The sequence below is a fragment of the Phalacrocorax carbo genome, chromosome 2 (assembly GCF_963921805.1).
Source record: "Phalacrocorax carbo chromosome 2, bPhaCar2.1, whole genome shotgun sequence".
Lineage (NCBI taxonomy): Eukaryota > Metazoa > Chordata > Aves > Suliformes > Phalacrocoracidae > Phalacrocorax > Phalacrocorax carbo.
This window is the reverse complement of record NC_087514.1, coordinates 114104849-114132253: the sequence shown is the minus strand read 5'-3', so window position 1 is coordinate 114132253 and position 27405 is coordinate 114104849. Positions and strand designations below refer to the sequence as shown.

At 36.9% G+C, this 27405-nt stretch overlaps 1 protein-coding gene across 4 annotated transcripts in view; it reads right to left on the bottom strand.

The window, feature by feature from the left end:
* BBS9 (Bardet-Biedl syndrome 9) overlaps positions 1–27405 on the bottom strand; it is a 312074-nt gene that overhangs the window by 258552 nt on the left and 26117 nt on the right. For all 4 annotated transcript variants that reach the window (XR_010371645.1, XM_064443921.1, XM_064443920.1 and 1 more), the window contains exons 6-9: positions 19758–19932; positions 15214–15298; positions 13285–13468; positions 12164–12293 (exon numbers count right to left, since the gene is read on the bottom strand). Coding sequence is in view for 3 of the 4 variants with exons in the window: in XM_064443921.1 (XP_064299991.1) it covers positions 12164–12293; positions 13285–13468; positions 15214–15298; positions 19758–19932 (574 nt within the window). In the remaining variant the exon portion in view is untranslated. The remainder of the gene's footprint in view (positions 1–12163; positions 12294–13284; positions 13469–15213; positions 15299–19757; positions 19933–27405) is intronic.

The following is a 27405-nucleotide window of genomic DNA, read 5'->3' as shown; positions in this document are numbered from 1 at the left end:
TAAACTATTTTTTTACTATGTATCACACAATAGTCAAAGTAATAGCAAATCTAAGGGGACACTTTAACAGTGAGGAACTCAAAGTATGAAACAAATTATTCTGGTATCTAAAATAACTTTACAGTACAAAGCAACTCCTACACACATATGGTAATAATTTGAAAAACTATCTTTTATTGGATTCTGGGTAATAATAATGGCATATGCTTTTTGTAGGTCTTCTCTTACTAAACAAATTGCTCACAACATAATTCTTGAAGAAATTAAAATGCTTTGCATGTTTCCAGTTATCCAATGCCAAACTGATCACTCAATTGACTTAGAAGTTATGTCTGAGTTCTACTTGAATGACACAAGCTAAGCCTTGGACAACTCTTAGAACAAGGCCTGGTTATTGACACCATTTACAGCTTTAATTATTTATATTTATAATAGCACATAAAACTTCTACCTCAGTTTCAGAAGCAGTCTTAATTGATACTACTCATACCAATCATTTCAGAAAACAATATGTTCTGCAACACTACTTTCAGTCCCTTATTGATAATGTATTATTTATAAACTACTAAATTAGAAAACTAATTCTTGAATTGTACTCAAGCATTTTGAATCTAATTCTCTCCTCATTGTATCATCCCCTGAAGTACTTATATGCAGAGCATAACTACAATAGCACTTTTTAGTTTAGTGCTTTTGAAAACCCAAATTGTTCTAAGTTTCACTACCATTTCAATGTTATTTTAGCTGTAACTGTGTAAAGTATTTGATAAAATACTGAAGGAATATTAGACTGGGAGTAACGAACTGTAAGAATTTTCTAAGTAATGGGAGCAACACTCCAAAATCAGACCTTCAGCTGAATATTTAAAAGTATACCTACTGCAACTCTGTCAGCCACCACCAATTTTTAACTGGTTTTGGGTATCTGTGGAACACCAACAGGTTCCTTTGAAAACCCCTTCCTCATTAAAGAAATAATTTGTTCAACTTTACATCAGAATTAATACTTCTATGTGCAAGACTTGCGCATTCTGCTATTACACATGAAAACAGATAATCTGTTTGCTTTCAGAAACTAAAATCCTCTAAAGGCTATTTATATTATGTATTTAATATGATTCGCACACTCTGCAGAGGGGATGTAAACACAATGTAAATACAGTGTTCAATTATAATTGTTTAACAATATGTAATTGTATTTAATATCATTAAGTGGTAAATAATTTCTGCTGTTGCTTTACAGAAAAACATTCTTCATCTTTCCCATTTGTGTGATAGTCTAGGATTGCTGGTCGTAACATAATACCAGACAGAAATCTAGTTAAAAAATTATTATATACATTTAAGAGGAAGAGGGAAATGAAACACAATTTCTTCTTGATAACCAGTGGAAAAGCAGTTTTAAAAAGAGAACTGATGACTCAAACAACAGGTCAACACCTATCCCCTCTTAAAAGCACTGAAATCCACCAAGAGTCAGAACTGAATAAAACCTGAATTTGGCCAGCATTACCATTATGAATGCCTGAAGGATTTGCCATCTTCCAGATCTTCTATAGTACTTTTGCTCTCTACTTGGGAGCGAAGACATTTTCACTGGCACGTTTGCATGGTGACACCACACAGCAAACTAGTTAGTGCCTTGCTGCATGACAAATTCAGACAAGTCTTCAGCTTACGTAGCTTTCTCCTTGAAAGAGACTCTTTGCTTAAAAGGCCAAACGCCATCCAGCGACCAAATAAAAAGGAGCACGAAATATCGAAATGAAAAACAGCCATGGAAATGAATTGTTTTTACTTTTACTGCCAAGTTAAAAACAAACACTACTCAGAAAAGTTTGGGTCAGGGGTCTTTTCTGCCAGGCCACTACTGCCACCTGCAGGGCGGCACAGCAGGGCTTGTGAGGGTAAGCCAAGCAGCACAGCTTTCACACAGGAGAGCCCTAAAAGCTACCACATCACATTAAACGAAGCAGGGTTTTTTTAAACGGGGTTAGTATAATAGCTTGGAGGTTTAAATGTACGGGAATCTTAACAGGTTAGATTTAACAACGCATGCAGAGGGACTCAGTTTCATACACAACATCCTTTTCTGATTCCTTCAGTCAGGGAACACACATACTGGTATGAGCAGGCTAGACACACGATTTAAACTCATGCTACAAGTTACATAAAAATTATTTTTATCTGAAGGAGTAACCAACTCAGTTTCTTGTTTTTTAAATATAAAATCAAAACTATTTCAAAAGCAGTGATGGTTTTATTAAAAATTAACCAGCTACACAAAGTGCAGATTTAAGTTAAAATTAATATTTCTCACAAAGTAGAATAAAAACAGAATAATAAGAGTGATGACACAGGCCTCCAGAGATATATGGTCTTACTGTAGGCAAAAAAAATATGTAAAAATATACACTCTGAAGTATAATATATTCAAGGAAAAGTTCAAAACTTCCACTTTGCATTTCTTATTATCACAGTTCCATATCTAAGACATTAGATAGAGGCATTATCTGAATTGAAAATGAATGTGAGGACTGATAAGAAAACCTGATTAAATAAGAGCGCAGCCTCTAAATCAGAGCTCCAAATAATAAGAAACAAGATAAATTACACTGTAATTTAATTTATGACAATACTAGTGTTAGCAGTAAGAAAGAAATTTAAGGCCAACTATGACACACCTAAGACATCTCCATGCTTCATTCCATCTTAGAGCCACATCAAGAAGTACATATTTCTTCATTTGCACCTCCTTCTCCTGAAGTCTAAAATCTGTTTCAAGGCCAGACTCCCTCACTGGCAGACAGATATACAGCAGCTTCCAAAGGCTCAAAGGTTATACACCAAAAGGTAGCAGCTACGACATCGTGGATACAGGATATGGGGGTGCTCAAAAGTTTATCCTTCATCTACACCTTCTCTTCTCCTACTTCAAGACAGTGGTTAGAGTCCATTTCACTCCAGGCAAGCTGGAGAGGCCCCTAGCATCTCTGCTTCCAACAATAGAGAGATGCAGGGTGCTATACCAATAAAATCTATAATCTATGTTTTAGATAAAGCTTATTCTTAACTGTTGGCTTCATACATACTAATATTAGACAGTACAGAAGGAAAATTAGACTACCCACAGACTACAAAGAGGCTAACAAGAATAACGATGATGTGTCTTTACCACCAATTTATTCTGAAAGGATTGAATAATTACATAACTTCAAAAACATTTAACTCTAATTTCCATCTCTTTCTCCTCAAAGTTTGACAGTGATGATCCTGCAAGCTTCAAAATTCACCAGCATTTCAGGCAGGAAAAAGCACAAACGCTATTACTTTTAACAATACTTATTATTGTCCCTTCACTCTGTCTTCAAAGCTGCTCTTTAAAACCATTTCTGGCACTTCGCATTGCTAGCTGGCTGTCCTCACCATAGCTTAACATAAATACCCCACCTGCTGGTCCTCATATGAAAAAATTATTATTATGCTATTAGCATGAAAGACAAGACCTTCAAAATCAACAGCCTGTTCATAACAACTGTTTTTCAAACAGGACATCCAGTACCTCTATGGGCAGAGCAAGTGTCACACACAATACATCCAAAAAATCCAGCCTACTGCTCAACACCCAACTTGAAGACTGAATTCAGAACCTGATACTGTTATATTCTACTGTCACAACATGAACAGGCACAGAGAAACTACAGATTAGGCAACCCCACCCCCTGGTATTTGTTTAAAAGCAAGTATTTTATTTTAAATACTAGAGGGGGAGTCACTTGCCTTCTTGCTCTTGAACAGTTAGAATTTCCACTTTTAAGGCTTCCTCTAGAATCATGAGGGTAGGAATATTTTAAGTGTTATTCTAAAGAAAGTTGAAACCCCTACAAAACCATATAACTATAAAAAGTAGGCTTTTTTGAAAAAGCAAATAAGTGACATGCAATAAAATTAGGAGAACTGGCATTATGGCATGTGCTTAATATCATACAGTAAATACCATTGGAAACTAACTTTCTAGAAAGCCCAGTCATGAAGCACAGTATATGCTGGGCATCGTATTTGGCCCATCTGTCTTCTGCATGATCAGAATCCTACTAGAGTAAAAGAAATATAATCACATTCATATTCTGTGGCTAAGCTACACACACTAAAATTACCTCTTCAAAAGACCTTTAAAAAGGGTAGTATTTTGTACTGCCATCTCTTGACAATCTAGTGGCAATTTAGTGATGAAAAACAAATGCAATAATTTTTTTTCCTTTAAAATGCAATTACATTTAAGGAGAAAGATTCTAGAATTCTCTGCATTTAACTTCTCAGATCAGGCAACATTCTTACAGAACACTCAAATAAAAATTTATATATACACATGTATATAACAGAACAGTTCATACTGTGCGTCATAACTGGCATCACTTCTATTACAGTCCTACTATAGGGAAAAAGGAAAAATCTTTCAACAAACTATAAAATTCGATTCCTGCAGTTTTCTTTCCATAAAACTGTGTAATAAGTGCTAAGTTTTGCTGGTTTTATACGTAAGTTTTGCCATTTTTATATGGTGATTCTTTAACAGTTGTGGTAGCTGTGGTGATGTCAGTTATAATAGGGAATAACAGATGGGCTGGAATGAAGAACAAAGTATTTTCAAGCATCTGGATAGCTAAAAAAGTCAATGAGTGGGGTTTTATTTTGACTCCACCCACTACTACCCTATATGTGATTGCACTTTTACACCTTATATACTTCATTCAACTACAATATTTCTTCATATTTTTTTCCAGTTAAATTCAGTTCCTGTTGCCTTTCTACTGTTTGGAGCGCCCAGCTACACGAAATACGTTCATCTAACCACCCCGTGTACTCTGATTCTGTGCCAGAGAACAAAGTTTTAATTTCAAGTTCGTATTTGGACCAGACCAATATTTTCTCACTTGCAAATTGATCACAGATTTTAATTTTCTTTAAAAATTACTGGAAGCTAAAACTTCATAAAGCACATTTTCAACCAATGATGGCTCTACACCAGAATTCTGAACTCCAATGTTCTGATTCACATCTCTCATTTAAAGTAAACTGATCAGTCTGTTGGGCTACATAGGTTCAAATCTGGGAATTAAACCTGCATCAAAACAAAGAATTTAAATACTAGCTTATGTTCTCTTCTTTACAGAGATAGGTGGCTGAATCAGAGACTTTATATAACTTATTCAGATTAAGTGCCACGAAGTTACAAGTACGTTAACTATGTCAGGCTCAAGCTATCACCATATACAGAAGACAAGCCTTGGTCCTATGAGGCCAGGGAACAACAGTCTTCAGGGACAGATAAGTGTACAAACCACACACTTCTTACTAGTCGTTCTAATACGATGAAATACTAACAAATCAGAAAATCCAAATGTAGTATTGTACTAAGCATTTTTCTGGAAGGCAAAAAAGTGGTTCTTTCCAAGGATGTATGCTCCAGTAACTGTAAAATTCTTAACTGTTTGATGTTGGGGTAAAGATGGGATTGTTTCTAAATGCAATAAACAAAAGAAAGTATCTTTCAGTATTGTATTCCCCTTCAAAATGCAAACTGATTAGCAACCCTGCACTGGAGGTCATGTACGGACAACCTCTCTTGTTCAGAGTCACCAGAACAATACTCCTCAGTCTTGCAGTCAAGCTGCAGACTAACGGGAGAGACTGGACAGGAACAGCGTACTGGAATACACAGTAAGAAACTAAGCTGCAAAAAAACACCCAAACCTTCCTCACATATTCTTTTGAACCTAGAGTTAAAGCATCAGGAATTTCTTGCAGGCATTCATTGTTGCTCATATGGTCCTCAAATAGCCAAGGCCAACAGTAACACTGACGGGTCAAAGGTGACACATCAGACTACCATGCAAAAACACCTTCCCACTTTGGTCTGTAAGTATCCTTAAGTGGGCATCTATGGTTGTAAAGGATGAATGCCAAATGTCAAAATAGAAGAGTCAGACGGGTAGTGAGAAGTCAGTATCTTCAACAAAAACAGGCTACATATGCTTTTCTAATAAAAGATGCAAGAAAAAAGGAAAGAGGCAGCTAAGAGTGAAATAACACAGTACATAGCAAGAGACTATTGCTTCAGTAAATTAGAAGTCACTATCTCCAAAAATGACTTTTAAGTATTTAAAAATACTGTAAAATACTCTTTTACAAGGCACCTGTGTAACCGTAACACAAGTGCAGATTTTCCAAGAGGCAGGGAAGTGCAGTAGCCATGGCTGTCAGCACCATATGCTACAATATTCAAACACTAACGAATATGATTACATAGAAAATACTCTCTGCTTCTTTATTATTTCTGCAAAGGACTCATACAAGAACAACATCAGAAATTCAGAACTACTGAATTACTTTGTCTTATAAGTAATAAGAAAATTGGATAGTACTATAGCATCTTAAGTCAGTAACTTTGAAGTGATTCAGTAAGCTGCACTATTCCCTGCATCTCAGCCTACACAACACAGCTTTGAACTTATTACTTTAAGTCTCTAATTCAGTATAATCCATAATAAAATACATAACAGTCAGAACATGAACACCCACCGCCTATGGGTAGCTGGCTTTAACACATGGCTGACAAATACATTACTCTGTGATACAGTCTTCATGGGCTGGAGGTTCACAACACCAATGTTAGGAGTTCAGCCTGAAATGATCATACTTGGAGAAGCAACAACAAAAAATTACCTAAGTACATTTCAAATACCATAGTCAGTTGTAGTCCTCCAATTAGCAGGAAAAAAATCACTTTTTGACTACAAACTGAGCAAAACAGAATCATTGGTAAAGACATGGAACCTGTGATATTTTTATGGGATCATTCCTCAGTATAAACCTAGACAGACTTGAAGTTCATACAGAGTTGAGGTGTGGATAGAGCTTACTAAGCAGCCCTGTGGCTGTTTTGAACATATAAAGTCTACTTTTTTCCCCCCTAGCTTTTCAACAGTTTCTTTTGTTTGAAAATGAAAAATATTTTTTTCCCCCCATCTCAAAATATGAAAATCTATTTACTAGTTTAACTCAAGCTAAAAAGTTGGGTTCTGGAAATTTAATATTTTAAGAAACTCAGAAATTCTTATTCTTTAAAGGTGGTAAATTGCTTCTGGAGGAAAAAAAAAACCTTTCCAGACTGCTTTATATTTCCTCTTCAGAAAACACACTGTTCCGTTACCAAGTAAAATTATATTTATCTGTCAAATAAATGAAAGTGAAAGCAAATATTCTAGTAACTTTCACCAACTTGTCAACCACTTGCATTAAAAGAAACTTCACATTTTACAAGGCATACATGTCATTTTGTGGGTTATTTGCTTCAAGAATTTTTCTTCCATGAAGAACAGGCCTTCTGCTCACATATATAGTGGTACATATAAATGCTCACAAAAGAAGGTTGGTTCCCACATTCTACTTCCTAGATGTAGCTCCTAAAAGCAGGAGGCACCATATATGCAAAGCATTCAATTACCTATAGAGAAGTGCTACAGGTGGCTCTAAAGTTTTTCTTTTGGGTATTTCTAATCAAATTCCAATGTGGCTGAAGGTGAAAATACCCTTCATTTAAACATGAAGTGCACTGATTAACTGGTGCCTAAAGCAGTAAGAGTCCCCAGCAGATTAAATAGAGAGGAAAGATTTATCTTTCCCACAACACATCCTCTAAACCCTCAGAGAAGACTGCTTTACTGTTAGAACTGTGTCTGCTGATAAATTCCACGTTAAATCAACATTTCTAGCCATGTAGATACCACCAGATTTCCTTTCTTGATGGATAGCTGAAAGCACAAAGAACCAAAATGAGGGGCAACATGACACACTGCCTTGAAAATTGGGGTATTTGCGAAAGTCTGCAGCCTATTTCAGTTTAAAAGAAGAAAGTCAGGCTACCTTTTAGTATTCATGGGCTTATCAGATATAACTTGAAGGCTGCATACAAACAAAACCAAGTAGTAGAATTACAACTGGTGAACTTTAAAAATGTTCAGAAGAAAGTAAGTCCCTGATTTGAAGGCTTCATGCTTTCCTACTGCAAAAACAGGTTTGTAACTTGAGTGTGATCAAAACAAAAATCCCTTTCCTGAGACTACATCCAAGCTATAAAGCTCTATCTATGTGGTTTTAACTCAACCCACAGTGGCATTTCAAATGTTTGCGATGGAAACATCCTGAGGCTAGCAACACAAACTATTTTGCTTCAGACTGAACGGACCTTAACATAATGTTCTAGTTTCAGGCCAGCCAGGTCAGAATACTACTTAGTGCCATCAATCAGTCATTAAAACACGGTAGTCTTAGGAACAGTTTTGCCAAGTGAGTTAGTGTCAAACAAACAGAAAAGTAGTTGTCCAAGTATTTTAATCTACTCCAAGGTCCTTTTATGGTCAAGCATATGGAGACAGGATAACTCAGGCACAGAAAAACAAATACAACTTGTGATAGGCCCTTAAAAAGTGACTTTCTGAATAAGTTATTTCAGATGATTCAGATGAACATAACCCACCTCTTTGGTGGGGGAGTATTAAGTCACTTGCCTTTACAGGCTCAAAGCCCTGCCAACAGGAAAAAAATTACTTTCATATGAGGCACTTTAGCTAACAGGAACTCTGTAGGAACCACATTCCTATTGGCTTGCTCCCCACACAATTATGTCATTTATAACAGAGGGAAGAGAGAAATCTAACACATCTCAAGAAGCATCAAAAAGTAACAAATTTGTAGAATTGATAATCAATGAACACGAGAGATACCGCTCATGAAATTTCCTTTGCAAAGGAGATATGGAGATACAAGGAAGGTCTTAGGAAAGAGGTCTCTGGTGAAACAGAAGGGAAACCAAAGGGCAAGAAAAAATGGGAGTGGACTTTGACGTCAATGCTAAGATATTTATATAATTATGGTGGATATCAAGCAAACACGGCTGTTCACAATTACCATTTCAACACTGAAAATTTGAGAGGAGTAGGAATTCTTTTAATTCCTTTGTGTAACTTCTCAGATTTCAGCTGTTCTAACTGCAGCATGTGGACAGTTTCTCTTCAAACTACTCTAGAAGGGTTTTGTTGTTGTTCTTTTTGGGGGGGGGGGGGGGGGGGGGTGTTGTTTGGGGTTTTTAATAAATTCAAACAGAACACCTAAACCATTTTCTCCGAGAGTTTCAGCCTCAGTGAGAATGCTTTTGCACGGTCATAACTTTAAGGATGACAACACAGGACTTGCAAAAATATAACTGTCCAAGCAGGCTTATCAACGGGAAGATGAATTTGTGTTGAAACAAAGTCCTAGCCATTTGAATTAATCCAAATTGTCAATGTAAGTGGTTATACCTCTGAAGCAATCCAGGTAATGTTAAGCATATAGGAGTCCCCTTGACATTAAAACAATGTCATAAACAGTAACTACTATACCTTAACAGAACCAGAATATAAACTTCTAATAAAATAAGGGACAAACTTCTATAACAATTATTAGAACTGAACTTCCAGTTCAGTGATCATAGTTAGAGAGATCTTCAGGTAAAACCCAGAATAAGATAAACTCAAATTTTTGCCTGTAGTTCAAGTGTCTGATCACAAACTTTTACAGGAAACATTCCATTTCCTGACAGAGAACACTCAGATTTTAACAGAAGGTAAAAAAAATATGTGTGTATATATATCACTTCTAGAGTGCAGGGACACCTCACCAAAAATGTTATAAGTAACCACTTACCTTCGCTTCTATTTTTCCTTGCATATTTCTGAAACAGTGATGGAAATCAAGCAGTTTATGCTGGAATTTTATCCCGAATGCTGTAGTATGTTTTATCATTATTTACATACTAGTATTGCAATAGGGAAATACTGCATTTCACAGTACTGTAAGAGGAAAAATCAATTCATAAAGAATAAGGAGGGGCACACACTAGAAACACAAGTTACTTAGCTGGAATTCTCCAAAACATTTGAACAGTTGATCTTAAAAGTAGACTATCAAGATTACAGGATAAAGTATATGACTGCCTTTATGAGGCAGTCACTACCCCTGCCCCAAGGGGATTTACATAAAATAGCTTCTAGTGATGCTCTTCTTATCCAGCAAGCCAAAGCCACACATAAGTAATAGCCATTATGCCAACAAGAAAATAGCGAAAACATACATGATCTGTAGGAGACAACTGTATTCAGAATGCTCCATTTACTTTGTTAAGTATTATTGCAATAAAAGTGGAAAGGACATGAAAGTAGTTAACTGACATACGTCATATTTAAGGCACTTCAATCTCTCAGCAGTATAGGATTAACAACTCTATGCTTAAAGTACTTAATATTATTTATGTTACAGTAGTGCCCAGAGGCCCCAACTGAGACTGAGGTCACGAGTGGAGTATTAGAAAAATCATTATCACATTGAGTCAAAGAATCCCTTTTCAAGTTATTTTTAAGAAAACAAAACAAAACAAAAATATTCTTTTGTTTAAGACTAATTACTACCCCTATAAGCTTTATGACACTTTTTGCTGTTTAGCTCATCTTTATTTGTAATGTCAGAAAGAAGTATAAGCATATTGCATATTTTTAAATGGAAAGTCAGAAGAAACATAGCTCTGAAACACATATGCCCTAGATTTCTCCCTGCCTTTCAGGCCGGAGTCCAGACATACAGATGTTCCTTCATTTATCCATACCTGTGTAAAGAGATTTGTACAATGAGGTTGCTCTCTTTCCCACCATTTACAGAACAAAACCCCAAACCAAACCCTAGCATTAGTAGGTCTGTAGGAATTCTGAATCCAACTAGCAAAATTATCTGGGACAAATGAGTAGATTCTCAAAATTCTCAATAAGATCAAGCTACTGAGTGTTAAAGTTCAAATGGAACAGGCTGAACCTGCATAAACATCTTAGAGGCATTATTAAAATAGATGGTTCATTAATATGGGTTTCCAAACAAATAATTGTATATACAAATACTAGTACAATCTGCTATTGTAGAAATCAATGCCTTTTTCAAATCTTTTCCTGACACAAATATTTCTTCCAAACTTCAAAAGCTGTACTGTCATATCCTGCATAATTAACTTTTGGTTTATACTAACTGGCCCATTGAGACTATTTGTTATATTTTACTTATAAGACCTGTTGGATGAAAGCCAGCACAACTCTCTCCAGAGAGTCTAAAAAAATTTTACATTATAAATTATTAAAAAATCATTAGGTAACCATTAGTGCCAAACCAAACACAAATATCCCTCAGGTTACTCTGCATAAGTCAGTAAAGCTAGTTAGTCAGATATTGCATTTTCATCTGTTATGAGATAAAACACACAACTTATGATCAAGCATTCAACAATCCAGTGTATGTGGGCACAGCAGCCACAAGTCTGCTGGAGAGCAGAAATAATCTACCTGACAAGGATACTCCTACTGCACCCCGTATGGTCACAGGCACTCGGCAGCCAGCATCTACCACAGCTCTGGTGGCACACAGTACAGGCATAAACTGGATTGTAAAAACACTAGTTGAATTTTTCTGTAGTTTGCTTATTTCAGTGACAGACTAAACAGAACTTATCAGTATATAATATTTTCTCTACACTCAATCCCACATCCAACCAGTTTTTCCCTGACCTGTCTTATGTGTATTCTACAAAAAGTTTTGGTCTGTTGCAGTGCAATCCTGAGCAATTTAAACAGTTCCTTGATTTCCCAGTTTAACATTGGAGTTGAATAATCTGTTCCAACAGATCATCCCTGGAATTCATATGCTTTTAAATGCTTAATGAAGAACAGATTTGCAGTGAGATTCCCTATCTTCCTGTCTCAGGGAAGGATCTTACCAGACTGCAAAGCTTCACTTTTCATTCTTTTAAAGAAACTACTCCACTGGAGGTATGACACCCCAGGTTCTACCTTCGCTCAAGAAAAATTTAATATCTAAAGCACAGTACAGCATTTCTAGTATTCTTCTAGAATTAAGAGTATGCCCATTAATGAGTATTTTATAAAACAAAGAAAAACTACTTTGAATTCTCCTTTTACAAGTCACCTTATTTGTTACATACCTCAGAACTGTTTGTTAGGATCTAAAAGCAAATTTCACAGCAGGAAATGAATCTGAAAAAAGTAAACTTTAACAAGTTACTTACTGTAAATTTGCTACTTTTACTGATACAGGAACGTGGGGGAGTTGAGTGGCCCACTTCAGTGTAACATCTTGGTAAACATTCAGCATTTTACTATGGTTTCCAACTAGAGTGTTTATTGTTCCTTCTTTCACTGTTAAAGATATAAAACCACTTTTAGGATGAAAGATTTTCAAAAGCAAGTACTTTTCATTGAGGCTTAACATCATTACACCATTTTTTCTTTTAATTTATATGAAATAATAGCTTAAAATGAATTTAGCATAAAGTGTCAAAAGTTATGAAAGTTACAATGGCAATAATCAAGGATATATGTGATTAATTATGGATACTAATTTCAGTTGCATACTACACAACACAAGCAACAACCTTCCAAGGTTCTAGCCAGCCACGTTTGGTAATTTAAAACATGACTAAAAAGACTCATAATTGCCACATTAGCATGCCTGGATAGATATGACAAAATACACATTGGTTAAATATCAGCTACTTATACTCTTCATTAATTCATTGACCTGTGAATACTGACTACAAGGGTATGCATTTATAGGTTTTATTAATAGTATAGTATAAACCAGAAAGTGTAAAAAGTTATCTTAACAATGTTCACATCTAAAATGATACTTTAAGTCTAAAATAAGACATGGAGGCAAAAACTTATCAGATAGTTTTTGAAACTTTAATACAGAATAGGTATTAAGAATCTGTAGCTCCATAGTGGGAACCAACCAAGTTGCTTCCATACAATATAATATGTTAGTTTCATCTCCTAACAGTAAACATTATTAGAATTTTTTTAACTCTCCATAAATGACGAAAGGTCAAATACTAGTTTACTCATCAAAAAAATCTCTCATTCTTCCATGTTTGGGAGCCTATGCAAATTTACTCAAATACTAGACAAGTACCTCAATTTGGCGAAGAGAATATATCTATTTAGATTCTAATAATTATGCACCTCACACTAAGTAAAAATTGAAAATAAATCTGCTTCATCCAAGAAGAAAGCTCCATAATCCACAGATTTTCCACAAATCAACATTTTATTCAGAAAGATATATGTAGTCAGTCAGAAAAAAAAATTGTTAGCTGTAAAAGTTAAGTTGAATTTTCCTTTTACAAACCTGAACAATAAGGAATGAAGCAACTCGGACTGTAGTCAAGCTTTTTCATGAACCGAATTTGCCCATTATCCTTAAGGCAAAAGAAGTTTCTCTCACCAAGCACAAAAACAGAAGAAACTGCTTGATTGAAGGAGACAACGCATATATCCAGTGCTTGCTCTCCGATGTTTAAAACCCAATCCACCTTCAAAAGAAAAAAACATGCTCCAGAGATCAGTTGACAGCTGCATATTACAGACAAAACTTATTGAGAAGGCTTAGAACTCATGAAGTTACATGAATATCATTAATATAGCAAAACAAAATCAAGGTCTTTTTTTGAACAAGAAAATGTTAGTTATCCTCTTATTTTCAAGGCAGTTGGTGACTTTCCTTACTGTGACTAAAGCAGCAAAAACATCACCCACTTTTTTAAATAGTCATGAATTGATGGCTATGCAGTTCACTTAAGTATATTTAGATTTTAAAATACACATCGCATTCAAAATGAAAATGCTTTATACTTTAACAGAGTATTAGAATCATTTAAATCTGCCTCTGTAAATGTCCTTCAGATATTAAGGGCAAGGTTAGAGAGCAAGAGGTGATAACTTAGTCTACCAATACATGTAAATGGAAAAATAGACAAAGTTTTAGGTGTGTAAGCCAATATTCATGCTTGCAGTCACTAATGTACACTCTCCAATCTGAATAATGTTTGTGTATATGGTAGCTTGTCTACTTTTCTAACTACATACATTGATATAACAAGCAACTACTTAAAAATCCTGCCTTGCCTATATCCTTACATCTTAAAACAATACTATTGCTTATTGACACATTTCATTGGTTTGTTATTTCAACTCCTCTTAGAAATTTCAACCAATTCACACATGCAAAAATGGCTTTTGACTGCTGTCAAGCTGGTTAAACAGAAATTAAGAATTCCTGAAGTAAAAAAAAAAATTGAAGTTCAACTGTCTGCACTTCCTATATGAACAGCATCAATCATTTTGCTTAAAGAATATAGAACTTGTTAGTAAACATACTGGTATATCTGATATATGAAGCTGGAAGTGCCATCGTAAAAAGCCAGGCTTATTACATTCATCTCCATGTATGCCTCTCATTTTAGATTAAAAGAATGTATTTCATTTGCAGCATATCTGACAAAGCTTCCAAATTTCTTATTTAAAAACTATGTTGTCTTCTCCTAAATCAAAATGTAGGATTCCGACTGACTTACAGTTTGAAAAAATTCTACTATTAGCCACTAGAAGGAAGATAGATGCTTCCCCAATATTTTACTGTCATACCTGAAATATGCTGAAACTAGCATTTTACACAGTATGTTTAGCAGACAAGCAATTCTACTGCAGAACCACAGGGAATGAAATTCTCTTCTTATGAGGAGGCAGCTTAAATATTAGACAACTTAGTCACAGGGACCTCCTGAAGACTATTGAATCCACAGGTTTTTGACAAAGAGTTCAGGATATTGACTATTAGTGGAAACATTTTTCACTGTTAAGTTTTCTCTAAGTACAAAGAATTCCCCAAGTAGAATTACATTAATTTTGTAAGTCCAATGCAAAGCCACAAATAGACTTTTAAATTTAAAACTTGAGCACTATTTCAGGTGTACTTATTTATCTATTTTACTACATTTTAGGTTCTGTATTACAAAGTCTGCCTTAGAAATAGTTATTTTCAGTACACGGTTCTCTTTTTTCTTCTGCTTAGAACAAGAGCGAGTTTTAAGGACCAACCTTAAACAACTGAGGCCCAAAGAAATCTTAATAGAAGTCTACTGGAGTCTTTCCATTGCCTTTAATGGCAATTGGACCAGGTCCTCTGTCAGCAGGCAATGTTTCCATTCGTTACTTAGCACTGGTCTTTTAACATGTATGCAGTGCACCGTACAGGTTATATAAAATAAACAGGTTTTACCGCAAGCCTTTTTCCAGAACTAAGTTTTTGCTGTTCTGTTTCTTGTCTTTCATCAGCATCTGTCGCAAATGCCAGCACTTGGTATCTGTTATAGGAAGTTTAAAAAAGTAAATATATATATCTTTGTAGTTAATACCCTTACATTAAGTAAAAAAATATAATTATCATGAGTACCCATACACAGTAAAATCACAGTCTAAAAGGACTGTTAGAAAGCCTACTGCAAGACATCTATTGTCAGCAAAGATGTTAAAATAAATATCACTAAGATAACAGCTAAGCATAAAAGCATAAATTAGCATTTCTATTCAGATTTTATCTGGTATTAAAATAAATTCAACAATTCAAATTTCTACCTAGAAGATAGAAATCTAGACCACAAAGATGACTGAAGCAAGAAACCAACATATCTTCAAATTGTGAAATTAGGATTCGAACAAAAAAAACCTTTTTTGCTCTTTTTAAGCTCTAAAAAGCCTCCCAAACTATGCTGAAATACAACCTGCTCTAATAGTTACACGCTTAAGCACATCCATTAAGTAAACTAAGTGGTTCCAACCCAAGAGGTAACAGTAAACTGGCACCAGTAGGTGGCACAACTAGCAAAAGATGGGAAGTTTGTGGGTTTGGGGGATTTTTTATTACTTTGTAAGCTCCAACCAACCACTACTTCCATCTGCCCGCATTTACACCTATGCAATACTCAGTGTTTGAACTGTGTCCTCATTGGCTCTTCTGTAACTACTTCTCTCCTGAATTTTTGCTGGTGTCCTAACTTATTGAACTACCGTTTCCAATGTATGCACATTAGGTAATCTGTAAAATACAAGTTTCCTACAAAAGTGAAATTAACAACAAAAAAAACCCACAGCAAAGAACTCATCCAAAAGATAGCATTGAACTCTCCAAGTCCTGGAGTACCATCAGCTCCTAAGCCAACCAATACAATTCTGAATGTTCCTACTCAAGTCTAACAAATAAAAGTAGATATTTTTGTATATTGTTGAAGTTACAGATTTAAAATGATTACATCAGCTGCCTTCACATTTCAGACACATGTATTGTGGTGCTCGCTACTAAAGGATTTTAGTTTCTAGAATTATTTTACTTACAGAAGCAAACTATGTACTTGCAGTAAGAATTTTAATTGCTTAAGGTGAATGCTATGACCTATTTAAAAATACTAAATAAGGCGCTTTTAGTACAATTATCATGTACTAAATGTCCTCTGTAGGAACAAACTCACTTCCCTTTTCCAGTTTAACACATTCACAAGAAAGATTGCAGATTCTGACCTAACAAAAATTTTCTCTTTTCACCACATTTTATTGATAGTCTTGGCTAGCACACTATCATTTTAGTAACTAATCAGGAACTAATACATAGTTTTCAAACCAAACTCTCATTGAAGAGCAATACATACTGATGTTTAAGTATCAACTACCTACATACAAGTCTTTTACAACAAAAAACTGAAGCCAAAAATAACCAACACAAACTTTCAAATCAGCTATCACATCAAGTATATAATCATTTAAATAAGAGGATTTTTGCTTTTAGATCTTGAATTATTCTAGAATCAATACAGGAAATACTGCTTTCAAATGAAGGCATTGGTCTGTAAAAGCTATAGGAAGATGGATAATTTGAAATTTGGCAACTTGTTCTGCTAAAAACACTAGCTAGAACTGCTATATTTTTCATTTACTGTAATAAGAAAAAAAACATGTTTAATACAACCATAAAAATAACATCTTCTATCCTTACCACGTCTACTTCTTTCACTTTAGAAGGATTATTTAACTCTATTCTAATGTCTAATAGTTCAGACACACACTAGAGATTAGTACCACAGTGTCTTTACACTTGGCACTAAAGACCAATAACCAGATTCCAAGTGAAGAATTCCTTTAAAACTACACCTTCCTACAATAAAGACAGCACATTTGTCAATCAGTGACAGACCAAAGAAAAATTTTAGCTACTTTTATTGTAAAAGAATCTAAGTGTAATGAAAACACGAGATATTCATTTTAAATAAAAATATTTCTTTATTACTTACCAACATTAATAAACCCTATTCTATTTCTTACCAAAAAAATTCTGTTAAATTACTTTTACTTACAACACACATATCTTCTCCCATATTAAGAAAACAATACATGGTGTCTATAACCTGCTCATGAAATATCACAGAATTTAAAAACCATCTGATCAAGCTTAAGCAGCATAATAAAAAGAGTATTGCTTGAGAAATTCAGGTGATAGAGCAGGGTAGTGTGACAAAGCATTGTGTTAACATTCCCCAGATTATGTTCCCAAGGCATAATCTATAAAAGGTGGAATTCTTATTTTCTTTGATGTGATTACCTCTGAAAAAATCCTTAAAGGTACTTGTCAGCCCACTCCTCCAGCTTGATGAGATTCCTCTGAATGGTAGCCCTATCCTCTTTATATTAGCCACTTCCTACAATTTGGCATCATCCCTGAATTGCAGGACATGCATTCTGTCCTATTGTCCAGAATGAAGATGTTAAATACTGACTCCAGTATCAGCTCCTGAGGAATATCATTCATCTTTGGCTGCTAGTTAGAACTGTGAACAACTACTCTGTAAGCCTGACACCTCTGCCACTTTTTCATACATCTTTTAAGTGTGTGCTTGTTTTTTATCATCAGTAATAGCTCTGTCCCAAACAACACATCACCCTGATTTACTGCTAGGCACAGAGATTCAAAAAGCCTAAGAGCAGACCTTGTCAGTTTTAATGGAGAAATAGTGAGTCAAAGCAAGCATTAAGTTCCTTAGTCTTCTCACACCTTTGTTGAAGCTGCCCAATCTGTGCAGTAGTGGGTCAATTTCCTGGATCTACCTTCTTACATCTGAGGTATCTGTAGAAGTCCTTGTCCTTCAGACCGCTCTGCCAGTAGATTTAACCAATCTTATATCTTCTCCATCCCATCCCCTACATGCCCTCATGGTGTTTTATATTCCTCCATAGCGGTCTATTTTAACTTCCATTTCATACATTTCCTTTTTTCCACTTGAACTCAGTCAGGAGCTATCTGCCCAGTCAAGCTGCCTTCTGCTACTTCTTATTTTCTTGAACATTGAAATGGATTGTTCTTGGTCTTTGAGAAGGTTATCTATGAAGATTCACCAGCTCTCCCGAGCACTTTTGCCCTTCAGGGCTGCCTATCACATGATCCTGCCTAACAGTTCCTTGAAAAAACCCAAGTCTGTTCTCTTAAATCTACAGTCTTTATTCCACTGCTTATCTTCCTCACTTCTCTCAGGATCTTAATCTATATCATCGCACAGTCACTGCAGCCAATGTCTGCAACACTCAACAGCAGATGCTGACTATTATTTCTCAAAAAATTTCTTTCTCCTGAATTGGGGATTTAGCAAAGCATCTTCCCTAGCCAGGTTGTCTAGCACCCACATCAAAAACGTCTTCCCTAATGCACCTCAGAAACCTTCCACGTTGCTGAAGTTCATTACGTTGCCCTCCCAACAGACGTTAGTCCTCCATGAGGACAAGGGTCTGCAATTGGGAAACTTTTTAAATAAGAAGGCTTCATAGCAGACATTCACCACAATGTCCCCTTCCTCAAGCAGCCATCTGATTCTAAACAGATGGATGCTTGATAAATTCTCAGCATAGTTATTCTGTAAGACAGCCCCATGTATTCAAGCTGCTCCTCAATGGTGAATACAAATCCCCCTTGTCTGTCTTTTCTTCCTGAAGAGACTGGAGTCATCAATTACAGCACCTTAGTCATGCAAGCTACCCTGTCACATCTCTAACTGCACACAAAACTTCTAATTCCTCCTCTTCACTGCCAAGGCTGTATGTGTTTGTAAATACACAATATGTAACATGGGCCCTCACTCATCCCACTTCCTCTAAGGTATTATGAAAGCATCTCCCTTTGTGCACTTGACCCTTATACCCTGTACCATCACTTACATGCTGGATTTAGCACCTATTCCTCCATCTAGCAATCAAGGAGATTAAACCAGCCTCCTCTGCCACTTTGTCAGGTCTCCCCACCAACCCTCATTCCTTTGAGATGATCCTGTGATCACAAAAGCCAAAGCCCTGTCTCAAATCTCTTGTGAAAACTGAACACATTCATCAAACATTTATTTGCATCAAAATAAAAGTACCGTTGAAACAACTGGAAGAAACATGTTGCTGAAGCAGTATAGTGCAGACAACACTGAAAGCACAGATTACACTGAACTGAAGCAAGGAAAAACCTGACACTTGCAGGACAACATGATGTGCCTTGATAAACCAGTAAGCTTAACACATTTATACAAATAAAACGGGCCCATGAAGTCCTCAGGACACACAGTATGCTTTCTTTTATTACTGTACAGAGACAGTAATCACCCAACATTTTTTCTTCTTCTTTCCTGCAACTACCTATCACCTCCTTTGGGATACAATATTAGTAAAGGCAATAAAAATTAGACATGGGTACTTTTAATTTGTTTACATACTAAACTATAATTACTGAACATGAACACATACTTGTAACTCTCAACCTGTCGACAAGATGACACTGTAATGAAAGAATCTGTCCGAGAGCTGTAAGTCAAAGGACCAGGCAGAAGAAAACCAGGTAAAAAACGACCAAAAGCATAGCTTTCCTGTTCAAACAACATGAGCATCCCATCCATGGACTGTATGCATATCAAATCTCGACCTAAAGAAAGCAAAAGAAAGAAATACAAAGGAAACAGAAAAATGTTATAGTTTTAATTCTAAAGTTGTAACTAAATTAAAATTGTACTCGTAAGTAATCCTAACAAAAACAAGATTCATTTTAATTTACATGAGTGTTTACTATGAGGAAGAACACTAAATATTCCAACCTAATAAAAGCTTACTTACTAAGATAAACAAACTAGATTTTGGGAGGATTAACATTCAGGAAATACTGAGAGCAAGAAAGTGTTAGATATTTTATTTCAAGCCAAAATTTCTAAAGATATAACTATTACAATTTCAGTTTAAGAAAATTATTCAATACTCCCAAAACCCCAAATTATTCTGATTCTTAAATGACTCCACACCTTACCAGCAGAAACAATTGTGGTTTAAAAAAATAACCTACTCTACTTTTTCAAGTCTACATAAGCAACATAGCAGAAAGTCCTACAAATATGTATTGTTGTGAAAATAATACAATGGTACGTTTTCCACACCTTGCATTCACACTTTGTCTTCAAAGAAAAATCAAAACAGGCCTACTCAGTGTTACCAAAAAGACAAAAAAAAATCAAATTTAAAGAGTCATCTTTGAGTAAATCAATTCAGGCCTCGTCTACTATTAAGTAGCCTCGAGACATGACTTGTCATGCTTCAAGTAAACCAATCTAAATTCTGAGTCTCATTTAAAAGACTGCTGAGATCAATAGCTGATTATGCTGTTTGCATTTCATATGCAAGGGAAACATTCAAACAAATGGTATTTTGCATGCATTCAAAGAGAGCTATACCAGTAAGACTAACACCTTCTGAAGTTGATAAAAGTATCTCTCCTGAATTCAAATATAAGCTCGCATCTTGCAAACACAACATGAAATACTTGTAATTCAAAATGTCTTCACCTCCATTAAAATACTCCATTGTGTCTCAGGAATTATTCTATATGCATTGAGGACCGAAACAAATTCTCCTCACTAAGCTCCATCCACAGTTCTTTAAGAACTGTTTTCTAACATAGGAAGGTGAAACAAAACAAAAATAGACTAAAACTTCATTCTTACACTTAGATAAAGGTAACAAAGGTCAAAGAGATATTCAATATCTGAAAAAGCAACAAATGTAGAATGCAAAACATTTTTCATCTCCACTGTGGTTCTTCACAGAAACTTTAACTACTTAAAAATACAGTGTAATAGGTCTGCAGTATATCATGTTATTTGTCCCTGTGATTAAATCATACATTAAAAAATGTGGCTTAAGGTAAGAACAGAAAAAAAAAACGAAAGGTAAAGCAGCTGGGTCCTTCCCACTTGCCCTCTCTCATCCCTTTTTCAGATTTTCCCATTGTCTAAAAAACAAATTCTCCTATCTTTCTTTCCAGATGCTGCACATGATTCACTATGTGTTCTATAAACCCTGTTGCAAATATCAACCATTTAATAGGAAGGATATTTGAAAGTGTAATTCATGTTGTTCATTTGGTAGAGGCAAAGTTGAATGTCAGCCTCTAGTGAAAAAGTCAAAATACTTCAAACCCTTCCCACCAATGTTTATCCAGATAAAACTGCAAAAAAAATTTCAACAGCGTCATTTCAGGAACACTGATGGCATTTCAATCACGTAATCACAACACCTTTTTCCTCCCTTATGTTTTACATAAGACCTTTCCTGCAAGCCTTAAAAGTCATTCTTATTTAATAGAGTTCTGCTGGGTTTGTCTGTCTGACATCTCCTAAATCACAGAATGGTAGGGGTTGGAAGGGACGCCTGGAGATCATCTTGTCCAACACCCCTGATTGAGCAGGCACACCTAGAGCAGGGGGCACAGGAACCAAACCAGGTGGGTTTTGAATGTCTCCAGGGAAGGAGACTCCACAACCTCCCTGGGCAGCCTGTTCCGCTGCTTCATCACCCTCACAGGAAAGAAGTTTTTCCTCATATTCAGGTGGAACTTCCTGTGTTCCAACTCGTGCCCATTGCCCCTTGTCCTGTCGTTGAGCACTATTGAAAAAAGCCTAGTCCCATCGTCAACACCCAGCCTTTAGATATTTATAGGTATTGATGAAATCCCCCCTCAGTCTTCTCCTCCAGACTAAACAAACCCAAGTCTTTCAGCCTTTCCTCATAAAGCAGATGCTCCAATCCCCTGATCATCTTCGTAGCTCTCCAAGTACATACATTTTGAGGGATAACATTAACTGACAATATCAAACACCTAAATTTTGCTTTAGCAAGGTAGGAATAGCATTTCCAATTGGCAAATTCATAAATGAAAATATAGAAAATAATTTTATTCAACATTAGAAAAATCCCTTATTCCTTAAACATGAGAGAATCGAATAATCAAGAATCCTTGGTGTCTTTGAAAAGAAGCTTGGCAGAGAAACAATCAAAGCTCATCTTCCTCAGCTGAAAATTGTTGGAATCTGTACTAATAAACCAATATGTTATACAAAACCGATTCAACATGGAAGTCATTAAAGTACTGCTCGAAAGTAGCCAGACTGAGATTTTGCCTGTTACTGAAAGTCAAACCAATATATCTCTGGTTTTCTTCTACTACTGCAAGTGAGAAAATTTAAATATATCATTTTTATAGCAGCTCATTAAACCAGTGACCACTTGTCATGAGCAACCTTAATTTGATGACTTAAGGCTCAAAAGTTTAATCTATAACATTCTGAAGTTTGTACCACTACGCTGGAAGCTGGAAACTTGAAACATCTTAAATATTTCCCCTCTTACGTGGAGATTAAAGTCATACATCCTTCTAGGAAATGTAAACTCTTTACCTCTGTTAACAGCAAAAGTCAATGAAGAATTGTTTCCTGTGACTAAATGCAATCGTTTTGAGAGAATTATGAGTTTGACATAGATCTCCAAAAGCATTTTCTAAACAGACCAATTGTTTTAGAGATATGATTTTCCTCGGATTTTCTAAACAGACTTTTAAAATTATAAAGCAGGGTCTAGGGCTTCTGTTCAATCTTAGAATTTATTGTTTACAAAATTAGAAACATTCTACAGTATACAAAACACATTAGATGTGCATATATACACACCTCTTAAATGTGCATAACTAGTACATTTCCCCTGAAATTGTTTGTATAAAGTTGCTTTATTAGGTCTTTAAGAATCATTTACCTTCTTAAATATTCTTTGTAGGACAGACTTCAAAACTGTTTGATTTATTCATAACTTGTAGCTGACATTCTGCAGCTGAAACATGTGGTATTCAAGAGATTACAGCAACTACTGATCATAGTCAGAATGAACATTTGGTTTGCTGCTTATACCGAATCTCTGAAGTACTAGCCAAGAACACTGCAATGACTTTACTAACATACGATTCAGGAATTAGTGAGAGTGATCTATAAATAACTACTTCATATGTTTCAATTAAAAAATAAAGCAAGATGCAGATGTGAATTTGAAAGTTATTTAATATTGAAGGTTCCTACAATTCTGAATATCCTGCTTTTCATCACTAACAGTTGACACTATCAACTGTTATTAGTGTAAATAAAATGAAAAAGCTTGTATTCATAAAAGAATTGTAACAACAATACAAGTTCAAAGAGTATCGCTTGAAGCACACTAAGGCTGTGAGTAGACAAATGAGCAAAAGCAATCTGATGCTCCTCTTCTGCTGGCAGGAGCAGTCCTCCTCACCTCCTTCCCTCTGGGCCTCCAGCTCCCCTTGCTCAGGTCATATAGTTCCTCCCCACTCCCAAGCCAGATCCAGTACTTACCTGACGGCTGTTAAGCTGATAGTAGGACACCATCCTAAATTTGTAATTTTTAAAAAAGTTTCAGATGAGTGAATCATCACCCCACATAAGTAACTCCATACAAGCTTAGCAACTGCTGGGGTGACCTGGAAAGTATCAAGCATGGCAAGGCTCTGGGGGTGATTGTTAACAGCATGAGGGCCCAGGTGGTTTTTCCTCCTTAATCCTGCTGAGGAAAGGGAAGGGCATCAGAAGACTGGATATATCTTGTGGGCCAACAACTAGTTGCACAGCAGGTATCCTCAACAGAGCTTGGTTTTATGACCACATGACCCTCTCTGAGGACTGTCAGCTGTTTGGAAGAGACAGGATCCCCTGACTCAAATCCAGCAAAACTATCTTTGCCAACAGGCTTGCCAACTCAGTAAGAAGTACTTTAAACTAGGAATGACAGGGGAGGGAGAGATTTTACATCAAGGGAGGGAGTGGTAGATGGGGTAGGCAAGCAAAGGGCCCCAGCAGGATGTGAACCAAAGGGACACAGCAATGGACAAAACAGGGCAGAAGTGGAATCAGCTCAAGCGCAGGAATCCAAGAAGGAAACTGCCCATGGGACAGCAGCCTTATAGAGAAAGCTCTCATGACCTTTTTGAGTGCCTCTCTGAAATACCTCTACAGTAATGCACACAGTGTGAGGAAAAACAGGAGTAACCGAAAGTCCGTGTGCAGTTATAGGGCTGCAAGCTTGTTAGGATCACAGAGACACAGTGGGCTAGCTCACACGACTGGAACACTGAAATAGATGCATTCAGACCCCTTAATAAGGGCAGGCTAGGATGGTGATCGAGAGTTGCCCTTTTAAGCAAGAAAGCACCCAGAATGCATGGAGTTCTGCCTGGGGACAGGTGAGGAGCCAGCCAAGAACTTATGGGTCGGAATTAGCAAGCAGACCAATATGTGTGTCTGCCATAGGCCACCTGATCAAGATGACGTAGATGAGGCACTCTTCAGCAACTGGCAGAAGCCTCACATTTGGTGGCTCTGGTCCTCATGGGGGTCTTGAACCATGCTGATATCAGTAAGAAGGCCAACAGCAGGGCACAAGAAATCTAGGAGATTTCTGTAACACATTGACAAAGACTTCCCAACTCAGGTGAGTGGTGACCCAAACAGGACAGAGGTGCTCTGCCGGACCTGATACTTAAAGGCAAGGAAGGATATGAAGGTTGGGGTTCAGCCTTGGCTACAGTGACTATGAGATGGTCAAGGGGATGATCAGAATAAGTTCAGGAGCATAAGAAGAATGAGCAGGGCATAAAACAAGACCACAGCCCTAGACTTCAGCAGAGCAGACTTCAGCCTCTTCAGGGATCTGCCTAGAGGAATCTACTGGGATATGGCCCCGGAGAGAAAAGGGGTCCAAGAGAGCTGGTTGAATATTCAAGGATCACCTCCAAGTTCAAGAACAGTCTATCTCTACAAGCAGGGAGTCAAGAAAAGTCAGGGAGCAAGACACCTACAAGGATTAACAAGGAGCTCCTGACTACACTGACATAAAGTGTAGAAAAGGTGGAAGCAGGGGCAGGTGACCTAGGAGGAATACAGAGATACTCTATAAACATTCAGGGATGGGGTTAGGAAAGCAATATAGCTCAGCTAAGTTGAATCTGGCAAGGGATGGGGAGGGCAATAAAAAAAGGATTCTACAAATACACAGACATCCAAACAAAGACTAGAGAAATTGGTGCAGGGGCCATAGTGACAAAGGGCACAGAATAGTCAAGGAGCTTGATGGGTTTTTTGCCTTCATCTTTACTAGTAAGACTGGTCCCTGAGACCAAAGGGAAGCTCTAAGCAAAGGAAAACTTACCCTCAGTGGAAGGGAATCTGGTTAGGGAATATTTAAACAAAGTAAACTTAAGTTCATAGGACTGATGTGATGCACCCGCAAATGCTGAGGGTGTTGGCAGATGTCATTGCAACACCACTCATCTTTGGAAGGTCACAGCAATCAGAAGAGATCCCTAAAGACTGAAAGAAAGCAAATGTCACTATCTTCAGAAGGACAAGTAGGAAGATCCAGGGATCAGCAAAGTCAACCTCACCTCAGACCCTGGGAAAGTAATGGAGCAACTAATGCTCATGGAAACCATTTCCAGACACATAAAGGACAAGAAGTTAATCAGGAGTAGTCAGCATGGATCTACAAAAGTGAAATCATACTTAACTAACCTAAGTGCCTTCTACCAAGAGGTGACTAGCTTAGTGGATGACACGAGATCAGTGGATGCCATTTACTTTGACTTGAGGAAGACTTAAGGTGCTGTCTCCCGTAACATCCCCATACACAAGCTGATGAAGTCCAGACTACGTAAGTGGACAATAAACTGGACTGAAGACTGGTTAAACTGCCAGGTTCAGTATGTATGCTGCTATTCAGAGTGACCTCAACAGGCTCAAGAAGTAGGCAAACAGGAATATCATGAAGTTCAAATGGAAATGCAAAGTCCTGCCCCAGGAAAGAATAACCACAGGCATCAGTACATGCTGGGGGCTGACCAGCTGGAAAAAGACTCTGCAGAGAAAGACCTGGGGTCCTCTTGGACAAATTGTACCATGAGCCAGCAATTCGCCCTTGCAGCAAAGGTGGCAACAGCATCCCAGGCTGCATTAGGAAGAGTGTCACCAGCAAGTTGAAAGAAGCAACCCTTCCCCTCTATTCAGCATTGGTAAGGCATCATCCAGAGTACTGGGTCCAGTTCTGGGCTCACCAGTACAAAAGAAAAAAAAACAGGGACATACCGCAGCAAGTCCAGCAAAGGGCCACAAAGATGGTTAAGGAATTGGTGTATCTTTCAGATGAGAAGCTAGAGAGCTGGTGCTGTTCACCCTGGAGAAGAGATGGCTCAGGGGAATCTCACCAATGTGCATAAATACCTAACTGGGAGAAAATTAACAACAGGGAGACAGACTCTTCTCTGTGGCACCCAGTTACCGGACAAGTGTCAACAAGAACAAACTGTGTCACATGAAATTCTATCTGAACATAAAAAAGTTAGTTTGGTTGTTTGGGTTTTTTTTTAATTGCTAATGTCAAACAAGAACCCATTGTCCAGAAAGGCTGTGGAGCGTCCTTCCATGGACATATTCAAAACACAACTCAACACAATCTGGGGCAACTTCTAGCTGAAACTGCTTGGGAAGTGGGATTAGACCAGACAAAGTCAAAAGAAGAATCATTCAAACAAGGCATTCAAAGAAGGCATTCTATCTTTCATCTCTGACCTACTCCAAGGCACTATGGTAGATACCTGTTCCTCTAGGCTGTGAAATTTCACAGGATTTCATCCACAGCAAACAGTGTAAACCATTAGAGAAACTTCAGATGTTTTGCACTTGTATGCTATCGATGTTAACAATACCCAGCCTCCACTCCCCAGCAGTTGCTGACATTATCATCACCCTGCTGATACAGTCTAGAAAAAAGTATGTTAGCCAGCTGTATAAAATTATGAGTAACCAGTAGAAGTACTCTGAGAAACTTGTACAAACACTGATAACTAGTAAAAGGTGCTAGCTCACTGACTGCCACCAAAGCCTCTTAGGTATAGTTATATTAAAGTATAGTTATTGGCTACTAGAAATAACTAGGGGCATTTTTATTTGGCTTGCAAGAAAATAGTGCTTCTTTATCCAGGTGCCCCTGTGACCGTGGTTATTCTATATCTGTTACCTCA